At 37.5% G+C, this 19,535-nt stretch overlaps 1 protein-coding gene across 2 annotated transcripts; it reads right to left on the bottom strand.

The window, feature by feature from the left end:
- Positions 1-1,979: 1,979 nt before the first annotated feature.
- Positions 1,980-7,909, bottom strand: LOC131319506 (uncharacterized). Of its 2 annotated transcripts, none has more exons than XM_058349772.1 (10): positions 7,451-7,909; positions 6,289-6,478; positions 5,846-5,979; positions 4,711-4,823; positions 4,477-4,600; positions 3,837-3,992; positions 2,934-3,089; positions 2,639-2,718; positions 2,460-2,509; positions 1,980-2,241 (listed from the first exon to the last, which is right to left on the bottom strand). In XM_058349772.1, exons 1-10 carry the CDS (start codon positions 7,826-7,828, stop codon positions 2,111-2,113), a joined length of 1,512 nt encoding a protein of 503 aa, XP_058205755.1. In that variant the 5' UTR covers positions 7,829-7,909; the 3' UTR covers positions 1,980-2,110. The 2 variants fall into 2 exon arrangements, with proteins under 2 accessions (XP_058205755.1, XP_058205756.1); XM_058349773.1 differs by having other exon boundaries at positions 6,289-6,473; positions 7,451-7,897.
- Positions 7,910-19,535: the final 11,626 nt, after the last annotated feature.

Below are 19,535 nucleotides of genomic sequence, written 5' to 3'. Positions count from 1 at the left end.
GTGCGGGGCAAATCACCACCGCTCCGGTCTCGCTCCGATGATCGAAAATGTTCAGTTCGTAGAGCTCGTCGAGTAGAACAAGTTTACCAAAAATCAGCTCGATCGAATATCATTAAGTGCCTAATCCGAATATTATTATCTTGAAATGAATGGATCCGAAACACTAAATTAAAATCCACTGTTTTTTGGTACACTTAATAATTTCAAGATAATAATGTTCAAATGAGGCACTTAATGATATCCGATCAAACTGATTTTAGGTACGCTTGTTCTACTCGACGAGCTCTACGAAGTGAACGTTTCCGATTATCAGACCAAAACCGGAGTGGCGGCGATTTGCCCCGCATAGCACGCTGCACAGCACAGGACTGCGTGGCACAATCCCTCAATTTGGAACTTAGCAAAACGGGGCCTAAGACTTCCTGCATCATATTCAATTTTCCTTGGCAAAACGGGGCGTTTCAACTAATTAACAAGTTGTGGACCACAATTTTTTCATTCTGTCCTTATTAAAAATTAAAATTTCACGTCTGTTAGCTTCGCGCCAAGAAAAAGCCAAAAAACTTGATTTTTTTGGGTTTTTCTTGAATATTTATCAAAATACTTGTGTAAATATCATAATTTTTTACTTTTTCAATTCCTCTCGTCGAGACAATGTAATGACCCGCCCCAGCTGACTTTCTAACTCTTCGCCTAACCACGTGACTCAAAATGTTAATCTCAAGTTATACTGTAACTGATGGGCATTTACATGTATACAACTTGGCTATTCACATCTTTCCGATGTGGGATTTGGGATTCTCACAGACAAATCCATAATACATAGGAGTAAAAGTTTGGCACAAAATTAAAAACGTAAATTTTTTTGAATAAAGACAAAATCAAAAAGTTGTGATCCATAACTTGTTAATTAGTGAAAACGCCTCCTAATAGTACTATTAATTTACGAACTTAGACTCGTGCTATAGGATAAAGTTAAAAATTTAGACATTTCGGGGCATCGTTCCTTTTTCGAGAATTTGTGTTGCAGAATCACAAAAGCTACCCAAATCTAACTTTGAAATTTTGAGAATTTCTTTCCTTTGATCTTTAGGTTCTCAGAATTTTTAAATTCTAAAAATCTTTATGTAGAATTTTTGGCAACCATTCTAAACTAATTTTTAAAAGTTAGAATCTAAGACTCTGTCAAAATAATACTCCCTCCATCTCTATTTAATTGTCCACTACGGTTTTACATGCGTTTTTAACGGGGTATATCTCTCGACATATATTATGTTTTATGTTTTTTAAATCAATATTGTCTTATAGAAAAAATTGAAATCTATCAAATAAGATCTATATCGCATATTTTTAGCAATATACGGCAAGAGATATAAGCCGTTAAAATACATGCAAAACCGTAGTGGACAATTAAATAAGGACGGGAGGGAGTATTTGGCAGCCGCTCGCATTGTCATCTTAGTTTACATGGGCGTGTTTACAATTCACGGGCCTTCCTAATATAGTTGGGCCAAGCGGCCTCAGTGAATACTTGAGCCTATTTACAGTCCACGGGCCTGCATGGCACTTTTCCATGATTGATAGCCTAATGCAGTACAAACAATAAACTTGTACATTAAAAAAAATTCACAATATTATAATCGAAAATGACACGTCATGCTCTAAAAAAAACTGATGAACAAGGTTTTCAATGGATTAATATAGTAGTAAAATATCAATAATGTTACTTACAGTCAAGAATTTATTTATTTTTTAAATCTTTTTATCCTTTTCAAAAAAAAAAAGAAGAAGGGCAAATAGCCAATCAAGTTGACTCAACAAAAAACTATTGTCGTGGTAATATAAAGTTGAGAGAAAGAGCTTTTTTCCCCTCAATCAAGTTGATTCAACAAAAGTTTCTGTCATGGTAATATAAAGTTGAGAGAACAGGCTTTTTTTTCCCTTAATCAAAGTTGACTCAACAGAAACAGTTGTCGTAGTAATATAAAGTTGAGAGAACGGGATTTTTTCCCCTCGTTGCATAAATGGAACTTAATTGATCAAGTAAAATACAGGTATTCTGGAATTTGCATCTAAGAAATGTAGAAATACTAAAAGGATCTAATGGTAATTAATTAGGAGTCAAGCTGTGGTAGTATTGAGAGAGCCACTCGGTTATGATATTGACCTCTCTTCTCCTCACATCTTTGAGCCATCCTGGATCTTCACTTGTTGAGAACCTCAGGTCCACATGATGTGCCCCTATTGTTGGTATATTATGCAAGACAGAGAAGCGCGCGTAAGGGATCCGTGAAATTTTCGCATGAAAATTGTTACGAATGTCGAAATTTTGAAGCAGTTTTTTAATCATTTTCGAGCCAAAAAGCCAAAACTGTACTAATGTGTACCCTAATCTATTTGTTTTGTCATCTCTTTTAAATGCATTGTCGTTTTAAATTATCTACTCCCATGTTACTGACCTTCTTTCGCTGTTATGGCGATTATGCTTTCGGATATATTCTTTAGCACCCTGCCACACACATAACAAAAAAGTCACTCAACATCATTAACACACGGGGAGAGAGAGAGAGAGAGAGAGAGAGAGAGAGAGAGAGAGAGAGAGAGAGAGAGAGAGAGAGAGAGAGAGAGAGGATCGTACCCTCCACCACTCCAAGGGTCTCTTAAACCATTGAAGAAAATAATATTGCTCCCAAAGCGTTTCAAGACTCTACTAATGTCCTGTACCATTTTAAAACAAAAAACAAAAATTGATCTTCCAGTGTCGATGAACTCGTGTATGCGTTGTCGAAACCTTCTGCTCTATAATTCTTCCTTGATATACTTTTTTCATTGTACACAGCATATAAAAAATGGATTTTTTTTTTTCTGTCTATGAATATGGATAAGATGTATGCAAGTAGTGGTAGTGTAAGTGAGAGAAAGTAGATAGTTACATGGCCGCCGAACTCGGTGGTAATCCAAGTGGGCCTGGGCTCAACGTTGAAGTATTCTTTGCAAAAGCTGGCTCGATCATTGTAGTCCCACTCTGAGGCTGGGAATATACTCTCCTTGTTGTTGCCATCAGTTGGCATTACCATTTCAGTACAAGCCTGCAATTAATCAGACCCTTTTTTTTAGGACTTGAGACGGGTCCAAAATGGGTATGTACGCAGTGTATGTACATACATGAATGTATGTATGTATGTATGTATCTGTAGCAACACTCTTAAAGTTGTTTCACTAACTTTATTCTCGTCTCATGGCCCCAACTTTGAGTCATTCAAATCTAGCTTGTTTTGGGACGTTTGTGACCCCACACAACGAGAAATTACTATAGTTTTTCTTGAACCTTCGTCACCAAACTTCCACGCGGGCCCAGGAGGGCTCTACTCGAATGTGCGGTGGTGAGATCACTGGATCACCACATGGCGGTGCTCTTGGAACACTGAATAATCAACTCCCTAGCTCTCTCGGTTACTCCGCTGCGCTCGATCGTGCTATCGATTTTTCGATCTCACGAATTTTACTAGTTTGCGATGTGTTTCAAAGATGCTTTCAAGCTTGTTTATGTGAATTATTACACCATGAGTCCAAATTTTGTCCACTTTGAGTACTACTTTACCTTTCTATCTTTTCTCATGAATTTAATTTTGGAATTTTTCGACTATAACTTGATTGGCTAGCTCTCAAGTCTTAATCCAGGAGGACAGGGCTATTCTTCTAGTGAAGGTTATGGGGCCTTTTGGTTTTGTGGTCACAGAAAAAACTTTTGATTTTTCATAGTCAAAAGCATGCATGGATTGGAGTTATGAGAAGGAGAAAAAAATGACCGGGGTAGGGGGAAAATATTCTGGTACCTGCCAGGTCCACCCGCTAAGACCGTGGGGATCAGAATTGTCGTCGAGATCGAAACACGTGGCATCGCCGCTGTAGTTGTAGTAGATGTTAGCCGCACCGTTTAACTTGGCAAATGTGTCATTGCCTCCCGTTGGATCATCAATTGCCTTGCACATCTGCATAACGGATGGACGAAATGAAGCCTCGATTGGATGTTGGATTAGAAAGGGGTATGAGTTCATCAGCCCGGACGAAGCCTTGATGGGACAGGTACGGCTGGGCAATTCGCACCCGGATGAGCTCATCCCCCTCTCCATTTTATCCACCCTAGCCGGTTTTGGGGCCAAAAAAATATGGACTGCTTAACGGGTTAAAAACTTATCGCTTTCTTCTTTTTCAATGCTGACACAAAAAGAGGAATTTTATGGTCCCGAAAGATTTGTCAAATATTCTGAATGAAAGGCTCGTATAGAAAGAGTGTTTGGGAGCTAATATTTGGATTCTAGAATGTGGATGTACATTACAAATTCTTGGATCTGGTTGCAAGAAAATAATTTTTTTGTAAATTTTTTAGTCCCGGCATGGATGACCTGCTTTTGACTGGATTGGAGAGGGAATTAATTGAGTTGCGCGCATGTAAGCTGGTCTGAACACCAGTACCTGTTTCACTGGGTAAGCCGGTAAAGGATTGAGAAAATTGGAAGGCGTAGGATAATCCGTCATGGAAGTGTAAATAAATGCTGTTTCAAGCCAACCCGCCAAAGAGCCCGCAACGCTAGAATTGCTGAGGAAAAATGGAACGAAAATTTATCAAATATATCTACGTACCCATCTATTCGATCGGCAGGACGATCACGGCGGCCGCGCCGATAAAAAGAAAATAAAAGTTCTTACTTGCAAATTCTGAATGATTTTCGGAGCAGGTCAAGTCCCCCGGGCTGGTTCGCAGTGTCTTCAATTTGCTGCCATGACCCTTTGATCACTTTGTAGCAGTTCTCACTCTCACTCTGATTTTCAACATGGGAAAATTAAAGCAATTATATTATTCTGCCTCTTCAATTGCAAACAAAAGCTGCATTTTTTTTTTTGAACCGTCAAAAAGAATTTTATTGATCTTTGAAAATAAATTATAAAGATTAAAAAGATCCTTAACACAAAGCATCAAGCCGGGACAAGCAAACCCACAAAGAGGCTACTCCAAACTCCGACAATCATATGCCGCAAGGACCCAAAGGGAGAGAATAACAAAAGCCACGGTTGGCAAGAAGCCAAAACTATGAACTAAATTTTCAATTTCCTTTTGAACAAAAAAAAAAAAAAACCAATGAACTTAATTTATGTAAATAATTTTTTGATAACTTAAGTGTCCAGGCCAGCTTATGCGATTAATACTTCTTGAATTATTGATTGGTTCCTATTAGCCTGTAAAGAGATTCTTGGAGACCAACAGATCGGAGACTAACTTGTCGTCTGTTTAATAATGGATGTTTTGGACCATAGACAAACAACCTTATCCTAAACCTCAACTCTAGTGTGCTGTCTAAATCTTGGACAAATAGAGACATAAAAAGAGAACATGAGTATATCATACTAATTAATTTGTATACTCTGAAAGTGAAAATATTCAAAAATAAATAAATAAATTTAACGTGTAGATTCCAATTGTAGTGTTGTGAGTCATAATGAAGTAAAATAATTAGTTCTTTTCCCTTTTGCCTCCTACTTTGCCCTTTCTTTGGGTATTGTATCTGGCTTTTCCTCGATGTACCTTTTGTCAAGTTTCAATAAAATCTTTATTGCCGATAAAAAAAAATATATGATCCACTTATTATTGTGTTCGGAATAAAATTAAGATACATTTTTTCAATTCCATAGCACTTTAGTATACATATGCATATGTAGTAAGTTGTCCAGATACTCGAGTTATCAAAAAATCCATATTCATATGTGGGTGTATGAGCCTTTCAAAAAAAAGAGGAAGTGGGTGAGAAAAAAAAGAAGGAAGAGAGAGAGAGAGAGAGAGAGAGACCCTGAAGTCTTGAGTGATGATGTTGTTGAAGCTATAAGCTGAGGTAATACTCTCAAAATTGAGGATTGGTGAAGAAGATGCCAAAGCCCCAATGGTAACATGTGGGTATTTCAACCTAAACCATGCTGCCAGCACTGAAAATACCACCAAATCCAATCAAAATTCCAACCCATATCCAACCACTCAAATTTAAACTTACTTGTACCCTAGTAATTTCCAAAGACACATATAAAAAACAAATTGGAAGAATAAAAAGTGACTTGAATTAATGATTCAAATTTGTTGCCACTCATCTCCATTTTATTTATTTATTTTTATCTAAGAAATGCGAAATTTGTTGGCGGCCGGACTTAAAATTTCACACAAGAAAGACGAAAATTAAATATTTTTAATGAGACAAGAAGAGAGATGGAATATTTTCCCCAAAAAGAAAAAATACTGACTTCCCCCATAGGAACCTCCAAACACTACGACAGGAGAGTCAGGTGCTGACAAATTCTTCTTCAAATCAATTATCAGAGTTGCATAATCTGCCAATGCCTGGGTTGAGCTCAAGTATCCAAGTGTACTTGTATTCTTATAGGCTACTTTTTTGTCACCCCCAAAAGGGATGGATTCTCCATAAAACCTGTGCTGCAATATTCAACAAATTAATGTCATAATTTAAACTGTAAAAAGCAAACAATTAATCAACCCTCTCTTGAGAAAGAAAATACCCGCGAATAGTACACAATACATTCCTCCAGAATAATGTGACGGTGACGTACATTTTGAAATTTATGAACTACAGTGATTTGTGCCTTGATTTGAAATAAAATGGCAATGAGTGGCCGCACCTTACCGTAAAAGTTTAGTACGAAAATCATGCGAGCATAGCATTACACTTTATGGAAAATGCTTATTCTTTTGGGTACTGAAATTCCATAGCAATATATAGTACTCCCTCCGTCCTTAAATAAGTGTCCGGTCCGCAAAACTAAACTTTACAAAATGTGCATATTTTTTATTAAAAAATTTAATTTTTTTTCACAATCTAATAGAATTCATTGCTATCTATTGATTTTTTAAAAAAATTGATTTTTTTTAACAAAACAAATGCATCTTTTTGAAGATCTAGTTTTGCGCGCCGGACACTTATTTAGGGACGAAAGAAGTATATATTTTGTGGAAATATTTTTGAGATTACACCATCATCATTTAGTTTTGGAATTTGGTAGGTTAAAACTTACTCCTATGTAGAGCGTGATCCTTTCTTTACTATACTTGCTTGGTTTTACTGAAAAACGAAATATGAATTAAGTTACTTGGTTTCAAATGGTAGTTGAGACATTACATCATACAAGAAAGTGCATGTGCACCTACAATGAGTATGCTGTGGACGTACATATCAAACGATTAAGGTCCTCGATGTCTAATCTTGCGGGACTACCAATCCCGTCGTTCACTAGTAGGGGTTCCATTTAAAGACAATATCTTGTATGGACTAACCGCAAAAGATTTGATATATAGCAATCTGAGAGGTGTCAAAATGTGATCCCTGTAGTATATGAGTGTACATAAAAAATTTTTTTATGAGAAATGAAAGAATTAAGTAAAATAAATTACCTCAATGAAGACAATGAGAGCTTCGAAACGAGGGGCAATCTCGTACATGAAACCGGTATTTTGGGCGAACCACTCGATATTGCCTTCGTTTCCGGTGTACAGGAAAATGGGAGCATTTTTCTCAGCACCACCCCAAGAGGTGTCATTGATCAAATATCTTTGTTGGAATGTCTCGTAGCTCTCCGGGTGATAGTTGAAGTGGTCAAGTGTTTGAGTGAAGTATTTTGCTTTGTAGAGCTCGTTTTCAGTGGAAAGAGAGAGCTTTTCTGGCCTGAGGATCGAAGAAGGGAACTTAGGCGTGGCTTTGGCAAAGGAGATAGTAGTAGAAGAGAAGAGTGAAAAGCATAAGAATATGAGCCTAGTTGCCATTGTTTTCATGTATGGAGAGAGAGAGAGAGAGAGAGAGAGAGAGAGAGAGAGAGAGAGTCTAGGAGATTTATAAAAGGAGAGACAAGGGGGGTGGGTTGTTAAGTTAAAGTTAGAAGAGTTCTTTGTTGCCTTGTTGAGGATGGAGAATAGTCTATCGCTAGCTTAGCTGGAAGGTATCAATTAAAAAAAGTTGACAAGATCTTGGGGGTAAAGATCTTCTGGATCAGGATCAGCTCCGTTTCCATTTAATAGTTCATTTTAGGAGTTTCGTGTTATTTTTTAATTGTTTATATCTTATAATTTATAATGTTTTACCGATTTTAAAAACACTGTCTTATAAGACTAATTGAGATCTATTTAACATCCATATTAGATATAAAATTCATTACCAATTTTGACGATATACTAACTAATTTTTTATTCGATTAGAATAAAACGAGGAACTATTAAATAGGGACGAAAGGAGTACCTATTTGTGATTAAATATGAAATGTTGTTACCATATTGGATTTAGGACTGTTATATCTGAAAAAGATACTTAAAGATCCATTAATTTAATAGTCCATTTTAGGAGTTTCGCTCCGTTCCGTTCCGTTCCGCTTTGCTCCACTCCACTATGTTCGCAATTGGCCCTTATTGTAAAACTTCTCAGTACCTCTCATGTATTAGTCACAAGTCCTAACAGTAAGGCTAATTTTATGGTTATTCTTGTGAAGGTTTTAAATTAATTCCGTACACCGCTATCCTTTTTTTGTTTTTTTGAGCCAAGGGTTGTTCTTATTGAATATCTGGGTTTTAGTTCCATAGTTCAATAATTATAAATTGAACAAATTTCTCCCCCAAGGAAAGGGTGAGAAACTTTCGAAGTTGATCCAAACTTTTGTTTTGGCCATTGTTCCCCTTCAAAGGCCACTTCTCATTGGAGAATTATTACTCCCTCCGTTCATTTTTTTTTAAAGTCCAGTATTTTCATTTTAAGTTGTTCCTTAAATAATTGCTCATTTTAAAAAAGTTGGTGCACTTTTATTTTTCCCTTATTAAAATATTTCATTTTAAAAAATTAGTGAATAAAAGTGTAATGATGTTTTCATAGAGGGTAATTATAAAAAGTTAAAACTGAAATGTAGGAGTAGTAACAAAGACATCTCCATAAAAAGTTAGATATACGAAGTGAGATAGTAGTTAAAAATGAAAGAAGGGAGTAATCGCTCTTGAAGCACAGCCACGAGGTGATTCTAAAGCCTTTGTCACCCCATATTCACGTGGGGCAAGGACTAAATGTAATGACTCCATGTGAATGTGTAATGGTAGAAACTGTAGCGCTGAAAACACGAAATAATCACTCCGAGTGAAAATTCCATGTGACAGAATAGGTTAAGTTTAACGAATAAAAAAAGTAATGTCAGGTCAGCGGTTAGTGCGGGCTGAACTTCTTCTGAGGCGAGGATAAAACAGACGAGATTTGCTCTTAATGTTATTTAATCATACAGGCCAGTACGATTCTCTATTTATCTGGATTTTATATAGTACTAATAAGCAATCCAGCCCTTTTATGTCAGATTAATTTATATATTCAGCGGTTCAAGGGTACTACTTAGCGTTGCCTGTGAAGTACTTTCAATCACTTAAGTGGCGACAAATCTTCCGATTGGTTTATTATCATTTACTTTTGTTTGCTGATTGAGAGAAACGAGTGGCTCATATTATACAATGACGATCTTTTATTTGCGATCAGTATCACGTGACAATGTCACTTGGCACGTACCTAATAATTGACCTTTACGTCTCTAGTTTCTTGCAATGCCATATCTAATTGAGGACTAGGACAGGCACGTGCACCTCTTCAATTTTAGAGGAATTATCATTTCTTGATCTTTTTCCCCCTTCTGTTTCATGCTAATGGCACCATGTTTCATTGATGTGTTGTTAGACTTAATCTCGCATCACTCATCTAAACCACCTAAATTTGAACTTGGTTAATGTATTTTAAAGGTTACTCTGCCTATTGCCAATTGGTTTTACATTGGAACTCTCCAAAAAATCTGATATATATGGTATCAGAGTTAGATCTTAGTTGACCTCACCTCATATGGTAAAGTCTCCATCGCTCGAGTCAATCGCCTCACCTCATCATGCACGCAAGGGGTCGCCCGAGTCAAATCTCCTGGTTTCCTTAATTCGTACATCCACATGCATTCGGGCTGCTCGTGAGGAGAAGTGTTGGACTTAATCCCACATCATTCATCTAAGCTACCAAAGCTTGGTTATTTTAGAGGTTAGTCCACCTACTGTCAATTGATTTTAGGTTGGAACCCTTCAAGAAATCAAACGTGTGTGCATCACCATTGAATATTGCATCACCTTGTGGGGTACCAAATTAGGTCGTTTTGGCAATCCCTCTTATTGGTATATCTACACAGCTCAGTGTTTATTATGAACGGAATGTTATATGTCAGCACAAAATCATAATTGATGTTTGGTTTAGACATTCTGATTGGTAAATCAATTATGATGTTTGGTTTAATTCTACATTATGTTTGGTTTAATTCTACATTCTGATCGGTAAATCAATTATGATGTTTGGTTTTCTACATAAAGTTCGTTTGGTTGCCCATGAATATATGTTATTACTACGCCAACACAAAATAGAATTTTATAGCATTGGGCAATACAGTTAAATGAGACTTCAATGAAAATAGCTCCTTTGTACTTGGAGATAGAGGAATCTGTATAAATGTTGGATCAAAATCAATTTATGGGTTATCCTCACAAAATGAGCTTTGGACTTTGGGATACCCATTGGCCCTTCTTACATTTTTACGATGATGTTCTTTTCCTATACTTAAAGGGTACGTTCCTTTACTTAAAAGGGTTCATGAGTATAGGATGCAATGCTGGTATGTGTAACGCCTCGATTTTTGGAAACGTTAATTAAATCATTTTTAATTGATTTAATAAATTTTAAAATAATTTTAGTGTAATTATTCTTCAAAACAGAGTTTAACACCGGAAGTCTTAAGATTCGAATTAAAGATAAAACATAATTTGAGCCTTACAAAAGAAGAAGTTAATCACTTAAGATTACATTTCTTGGAACTTGAAAATAGATCGGAAGCCTTAAGATTCGAATTAAAGATAAACATAATTTGAGTCCACGGACGTCATCATGGCTACGGTTGTTCCCACGTGGGTGAGCTGGTAGCATGGTCCCCACCTCCGTTCAAGGCCGAACGTGGAGTCCGACTATCAAAGGGTCAGCATGCTTGGCTGACTGCTCCTTCTGACTTCTAGGGAGGTTCTGCCGAGCGTCGGTATAGACCGAGCTGAACCATTGATTAGGTTCAAACCAACAGAGATCGTTCGTGGGAGGCTCGATATACGCTCAGCATGGACATGAACCATTATTTCGGCCTGCTACAGGACGCAAGGACAAGTGTGCCTCATCTATAGATGCGATGCAATGCTTGTATGTGTTTACCAATATTTCCTCAATCGAAATCGACGGAGATTTTGGGAAACAAAGCCAACAACAAAAATAAGGGCGAATGCGGCCATGTCTCCACAAGACGGATCCGTGGTTCCACGCCGTATTTCAGGACTTCACCGGAAGAGAAATGGCAGTCGAGTCAAATGTGAGATTAAGAACGAAATTGAAGACAAATAGAAGAGACTTCCATCAATCTTCAACGATTGATTTATCGCCGTGAGCGACACATCGAAGATCCTAAGTTAAGCTTAGAATATGAAATTCTACTCCTACTCCTAATTATAACCCGAATGGGTTAGTAATGCCAAAAATTAAGACAAATAAAGATAGACTTTGATTTGTTGGAGAGGAATTACAATGAAGTCTTAAAAGACTATTTATAGAAAACAACAAACGTAGGAAATAACTTCCTAACTTCTCCACTAGTCTTCATTCAATCTTTTGCTTTCACTTGTCAAAATAACTTCCCACTTCCCTTCAAATGTGTAGGAGCATGACAAGTGTCTTTTTAACTTCCACATGTGTAGGAGCAAGCCAAGTGTCCTGCATGCAAATAATAATAAAAGGAATACTAATATTAGTTCTAATATTAATACGAATACTTAATAATAATAAAATAGGAAGCATTCTCATAATTGCCACCTTTCGGTCGATCATCGACAGGCGGTGAAATATGGTGTAAACAATGCCCCCCTTATTCATTTGGGTGAAGAGCTAACGTAACCCAAGTGAATAATTTCACTAGTTTTAAATCACCCCTCTGTCGATATCGACGGGTAATAACTCTTTATGGTGTAAACATTTATGCCCTCCAACTCAATTGGGCAATCAATTGATACCAGAAACAGATCATGTTGGACATACGTGGCCTATCGAATAAAGGCCTATATATCAAAACTCTACGAATGGCATATCGATAAAAGGATTTATGCCATGAGCCTTAATCAAGCACAAGCATTTGTTTACTTAATTTCTCCCCCAACATTTGATAAAGAAAAGGCCAAAACACGCGCGTAGCAAACGACAAACATTCCCCTTGATCAAATTATGGGAGTTGAGATTCTTTCAATAAAGAAAAGGCCAAAACACGCTCGTAGCAAACGACAAACATTCCCTCTATCGAATTCATCCGAGATTTCGGAAAACAAAGTTGAAACAAGAGTAAGGGCCAAAAGCAAGTAATAACCTTTTACAGTGAAAACATTTATGCCCCCAACTTTCGAAGAGTTTTTGATAAATTTTACACCAATCTTTTCATTTTTCGACTGGTACCATAAAGCCTTCAAGGCTTAATAACCACCGTCGAATGGTGGCATGCCTCAGTCGATTAGTTTCCCTTAGGCTTTGATTCCTACAGGAAGGAAACCGGGAACGTCAAAACATGGTTAGTCGATCAGAGCACTACGCATATGCCATGAGCCTTGCCTAATCCCCACAATAATGAACTTTAAAGTCACAAACAACAGCCAATTAATAGGCATCATTTGGCTTCACACGTTGGCTACTATATATATGCATTAATACCAAATACCAACATCTATTAGCCAACTCCATCAAAAACTAATTTTCCGTGTCCTCCAAAAATGTATATTGATCGACAGAAATCAATACGCAGAGTATTTATAGCCATGTTTGGCTGAAAACATTCTCCATGGTTAAATTTTCACCATTACTCTTCTTAACCAGTACGGAGGAATGGGAGGATCATTTTCTACGTCGACCATCTATGGTCTAAATTGAAAAACTCTAGTCGAATGACTATTTTCATGATTCGACTTGCTTGAGTTTCAAATTTTCGAGCCCCTAATTGGCTCTTCTAAAGATGAGTTTGCCCCCCTTGCAAACTCGATATCAAAAGAGGCCCTAATTCTCATTTCAATCATCCTTACTAAAATCTGGATGAAGGAGACATAGATGCCAACAAGACCTTTGAAAATTTTCCAGTCGCCAACGATGAACCATGGCCTCTTTTTAAAACAGTTGAAAATCATAAACTATGAAGGCCTTTAGGAACACAGGTGGCGCCCAAAATTACAAGTCTCTGCATGTCCATTATCGACTGCAAAGTGTTCAAAATCGACTAGACCAAGCAACCAATCCAATCGTTGCCATATATCCAAAGATGAATTTCTGCCCCCCAAATTCATCATTGAAGGGAGGATTATTTCTCATTCTATATTTGCCCACCAAATTTGTTGGCGCCGTGTTTCCTCCATAAAAACCATTCTTGTGGTTTTCGGTTAAAGGCAAAACCTTCAAAACTACTGTCATGGCTTTACAGTTCCCCAGTCGAATCATTTTACCCGAGGCAAGGACATCGTCCAAACCTTTAATACAAGATTGAGAAACAATTTTGTTTCCCATTTGATATAAACCACTGAGAATTATTCCAAGAGGTAGCCAGTGAATTAATGGCTTCTTTGCACAAATAAATGGTCAAACCCTTGCAAGGTTTTTCAATCAAATTATTCTCATGACACAACTCCTTTTGAGTTTCAACGCCAAAGCCATTTACTTCATATGATTTGGCTCTTTTGAAAATGAATTTTTGCCCCCCAAATCCATTGTCGGAAAGAGGGTCATTTCCAATTCCGTAATTTGAAAAACATGCTTTTCATCCTTATGAAATTCTGGATGAGAGGGATACAATACCAGTAAAGCAATTCAAATTTTTCCGTAGCCTATGATAAATAATGGTCACTTTCATAGTTAAGCACTTGAAGACCGTGAATAATCTTCTAACACCCACGAAAAATGGCATGAAGGATTGGTCTTCTATGTAATTAATTGATGCCAAAAATCCACAGATTGTCCCACTTAATAATGGTTAATCTTCCTATTGGATGACATTCTTTAAACACATAAATTGGTTTCTTATGAACCCTCTGATTTTGGCCAGTTGGCCATTAATTGGCCGTTTCACTTTCTGTCGCCCAGAATGATTCCAAAGTTGGCCAATAAATGGCCATTATTTCATTTCTGCAAATTGTTCAAGCCTTACATGCAAGGCTTGCATTTTCACATTTAATCTTTGCCATTACTTCCGATTTAGTAATGTTGCCCTCCTTCTAGCGCCAAAATTGTTTACCAATTTTTTCCTTGATCGAAATCGACAGAGATTTCGGGAAACAATGCCAACAACAAAAATAAGGGCGAATGCGGCTATGTCTTCACAAGACGGATCCGTGGTTCCACGCCGTATTTCAGGACTTCACCGGAAGAGAAATGGTAGTCGAGTCAAATGTGAGATTAAGAACGAAATTGAAGACAAATGGAAGAGACTTCCATTAATCTTCAAGGATTGATCCATCGCCGTGAGCGACACATCGAAGATCCTAAGTTAAGCTTAGAATATGAAATTCTACTCCTACTCCTAATTATAACCCGAATGGGTTAGTAGTGCCAAAAATTAAGACAAATAAAGATAGACTTTGATTTGTTGGAGAGGAATTACAATGAAGTCTTAAAAGACTATTTATAGAAAACAACAAACGTAGGAAATAACTTCCTAACTTCTCCACTAGTCTTCATTCAATCTTTTGCTTCCACTTGTCAAAATAACTTCCCACTTCCCTTCAAATGTGTAGGAGCATGACAAGTGTCCTTTTAACTTCCACATGTGTAGGAGCAAGCCAAGTGTCCTGCATGCAAATAATAATAAAAGGAATACTAATATTAGTTCTAATATTAATACGAATACTTAATAATAATAAAATAGGAAGCATTCTCATAATTGCCACCTTTCGGTCGATCATCGACAGGCGGTGAAATATGGTGTAAACAGTATGCCTATAAAAGGGGAAGGTCTACATCAGATTGGGGTTCGGTCGATAGGTCTCTGAATCGCACACGCACATACGGTGGAAATCATTCCTTTTTTCAACGCTTCTACAATCACACATACAAATACACAAACTCATTCACATTCAATAGGGGGCTCCACACACACTAAACCTAGTATGAGTGAGTTTGTGTATTTGTGTGTGTGTAAATGTGTGGCTATAAATTAATTGTTGCGACAGAATTTGGAGAGGGATTCTTTTATGAGAGAGTGTGACAAAAAAGGGCGAGGGATTCTTTTAGTGAATTTGTTGGGGTTTTTTTTTTTTTAGTCAATCGATAGTTAATTTGTTCGCTATTTCGGTTTATGGTTTTGTTAAGCTGAACCTTGTCTTTAGTTTGTGTGGACTGTGTGAACCTTGTTTACTTTTCAAAAGAAATTATCTATGTTGTATCTTTATTCTCATTTCAAGATTTATTTGCATTGAATTGAGGATCCCGATGGCTGTTGAAGTTAGTAATCCGGCTGGTATCTAAAATGAGATTCGTACTCACGTGTGCCTTTCATTAATCAATTTAATGCATTTTGAATTTTAAGGTTTTTTCACAAATGATTATTATAAACTCCCATTTCAAAGTTTATTTGCATTGAATTGAGGATCCCGACGGCCGTCGAAGTCAGTAAGCCACTTTTGATATCTAAAATGAGATTCATACTCACGTGCGTCTTTCATTAATCGATTCAATCCGGCCAAATCGGTTTTAAGTATTAAAGTTTTTCACAAAACGGTTATTATAAGTTTCCATTTTGAAGTTTATTTTCATTGAATTATGGGTCCTGATGGTCGTCGAAGTTAGTAAGCCACTGTTGGTATAAAAAATGAGATTTGTGCCCTCGCGCATCTTTCATTAACAAGTTCAAGAAATGAATTTTGAACTTAGATAATAAGAATGAAAATGTGGCACGAATGCTATTTTAGATTTTTTTCTCAGCCAGGGATAAATTTTACAAATGGTTAATTTTGAAAAATAAGTATCGATTGGGCGATGTGGGTGTCTAACACCTTCCTCACTAATAACAATAAATCCCATGACCCATCTCTGATTTCGTAGACTTTAACTCAAAAGGAGTCATTCACAGACAAAAATAAATTTTCCAAACAAATGTTTTTCTAAAGATATCTTTTCGGAAATATTTTTAGAGGTGACTTAATACACCTAAACTCTTTGTCAAGTGGCCAACTCTAATTTTTAAATAAGTCACAACTGTCAAATTCATTTGTACAAATCGTCGCATAAAGTCAAGTATTCTCTTCTGCCGTTTCTCCCGGGGAACGCCGCAGCGGAAAATTCGAGACGCGACAACCCTCTAGCCATGGAAGTGTCACAATAAATGAGCATACAATGAAGTCCCATAAACACGCTGCGCACTCCTTTAAAAATGCCTCCAAACTGTGTGGCGATGCCTCTAGCCATGCATGGGGAGCATCCACATGTACTTGTTGGACTAAAGTGCATCGTAGTATAGAATGCCCCAACCGTAGGGTTAGGTCAATTGCAACATAATGCCCGGAAGTCCGGGATTGAATTCATAGGGAGCACGGTTGTAGCTAGGTCGGAGGTTTTCCTTAAGCAAGGTTTTTGGTGCTAAGACAGCTAACTTTTGGTTTTAATTTGACGGTGGAATTCTCTCTACCTCCAAATTTTGATTGAAAATGAAGTTTGAACTAAGATTAAAAGCGGCAAGACCTAGGGGATTCAATCCACCAACAATTTAAGCCATTCAATGCTTCTATTAGATTAATCAAGTGGGACCCAAAGTTGTTCGATCTCACTCAGAGGATTTAGCCATGAAAATCACGTTTAACTCATAAAATGAGGTTTTGGAAATGGAAGAAAACTCGTTTAAGCATTTTATTGAACACAAAGATAGCCATGGTTCCAAGCATTGTGTGTGCCAAGCGACTTGACTACATAAAATCAAAGAAATTGCCATCTCTAGGTTTAGACCAAAAAGTATGGTTAAAATGATGTTCTTGGTATATATGGCTCCCAGGAAATGTAATCCTCGTTCGGTCCCTACATTTTGCTGTAATGCTTCACGCTCTCTCCTTTTAGGTAAACACAACGTGGGGTTTCCTTAATTGGAGGAAATCTTTGGATAATGCATATGGCGAGCAAAGGAAGATATTAAGTCCCCTTGCCCGAGGTAAATTGCGGGAAAGAAACTAGATGGTACTGGACCTACATGTGATAAGAAATATCTCATTGTAAGTTCTTTTTCTTACATCTAGAAACTTATTTAATGCATTTTTCTTGTAAACTGCAAGATTTCATGTTAAACCATGTTGCATTTTTTGAATTTCAATATTTTCCTAGCTAAATGTAGGGACTGGACGAGGATTACATTTCCTGGGGAGCCATACAAATAAAATCATTTTGAACATACTTCTTATACTAAGTGACATTCAAAACTTTATTCTTAACGAAACATGCATAGACAGATGTTACTGGACTCGGGTGCGAGTATCATGTACGGGTGCAAATCCAAGCGTCGGACCTTCGTACACATAAATAGTAGAATATGTATCCCCAAATTGGATATGGGTACGGGAACACGTCATGAACACTTGGTTGTAGTATATACTGCATATTGCATAATTTTTCCAAATTATGTATTGTAAATTATACGCAGGGACGTATTTAAACAAGAAGAGATTAAGAAAATTATGTTTTTGCTATTTTTTGTCCATGTGAAATACTCAAAATATCGTTTTCCTAGCTAATTTGATATTCTTTTTCTATAAATATTATAGCCATAAGAGGATCGATCCGAATGTTAAAATGGATAGGGGTGTCGGACATATCGACACGGGTACTTGAGCCAAAATGAATGATCCATGTAACATATGTAGACAATTTGTTTCCCCTTGTAATCGCAAATAAAGATTCTTAACACTAAAGGTAGATGGATACAACCCCATAACACCCGGACTACAAGCAAACATTTTCCACTACATTGTTTCCGAACGGGCGAGATACTTATTGCCAAGGTGGTCAAGCCATACCTGTAAGCAGTTTCTTGATTCATCTCACGTATATGTGAACAAGGGTTTATTGATTCATTTCTCGAAGAGCTCTCTCTGTGGTATCAAAGTACGCAAATTAGATGTGTCTGCTCTTGCCCAAGCGATGGGATGTAAAGTTGAAAAATTGCCCATTAAATACCTTGATCTGCCTTTGGGAGCTAACCCAAGGAATATCAAAACATGGGACCCAGTTATTGAGTGCTCTCAAAAGAAGTTGAGTATTTGGAGGAGTAGATTCATGTCGACCGGAGGTAGACTAAACCAGCTTAATTCCAATTTGTCCAATTTGCCTGTTTACTTTATGTCAATCTTTAGGATGCCGGTGGCAGTGGCGAAAAAATTGGAGAAGCTGCAACGACAATTCTTTTGGGGGGACACAATCGACAAGAAGGGGGACACAATCGACAAGAAGAGATTACATCTGATAAAATGGGAGAGTATAACAAAGAAAAAGGAAGCTGGGGGTTTAGGGGTGAGAAGGCTACTACAACAAAATTTAGCTTTGCTTGCTAAATGGTGGTGGAGGTTTAGCAATGACAATGAATCTTTGTGGGTGAAGGTGGTGAGGTCGAAATACAAATTGGATCAGAGGAGTTGGCTTCCGGAATACCCAACGAGAGGCTCCGCTTCAACTGTTTGGAAAGATATATGTGCGGTGGGTGATCCTAGTTCGGATGTTGGTGGAATTGTGAAAGAGGGTTTCAAAATCAAAGTTTATTCGGGCAACAATATATACTTACTTTTGGATCCACAATTGGTTAGGACCGTATTCTCTCAAAGAGGAGTTCCCAAGATTGTTCATGTTATCCTCTCAAAAAGATGAGGTGATTAACAACATTTGGGGAGGGCTGGAGAATGGAAATTAGGGGCTGAATTTTAAAAGAAGGCTACGAGATAGGGAGAATCAACAACTGGGGGTTTTGATACAAAGATTGCAATCCTATGCAATGGATCCGTCCAAGCCTGATTCTTTGCTATGGAAGTGGACGGAGGACAAGAGGTTTTCGATAAGGTCAGTGTACGAACAGTGGGAGTCGTTATCTCTGGATCAGAACTTATTCCTAGGTTCGGTTTGGAAGAATTTATGCCCCCCTAAGGTGGAAATTTTGGCTTGGATGGTTATTCAGGAAAGGGTGGCCATGAGGTCGGTTCTACTTAGCAAGAACATTGTACTGACCGATCAGTCTTGCCCGTTGTGCTCGCTACATAAGGAATCGCCTAATCATTTATTCCTCCACTGTAAGTTCTCTTGGTCTGTATGGTCTCAAATTCTGGATTGGTGGCATTTCTTCTGGGTTTGTCCGTCCTCAATAGCCAGAATGGCGAGTTGGTGGTTTGATTCTAGTTTCCGCAACTTAGA

Source organism: Rhododendron vialii, chromosome 3a (genome assembly GCF_030253575.1).
Source record: "Rhododendron vialii isolate Sample 1 chromosome 3a, ASM3025357v1".
Taxonomy (NCBI): domain Eukaryota; kingdom Viridiplantae; phylum Streptophyta; class Magnoliopsida; order Ericales; family Ericaceae; genus Rhododendron; species Rhododendron vialii.
This window is presented reverse-complemented; position numbering and strand designations above follow the sequence as displayed.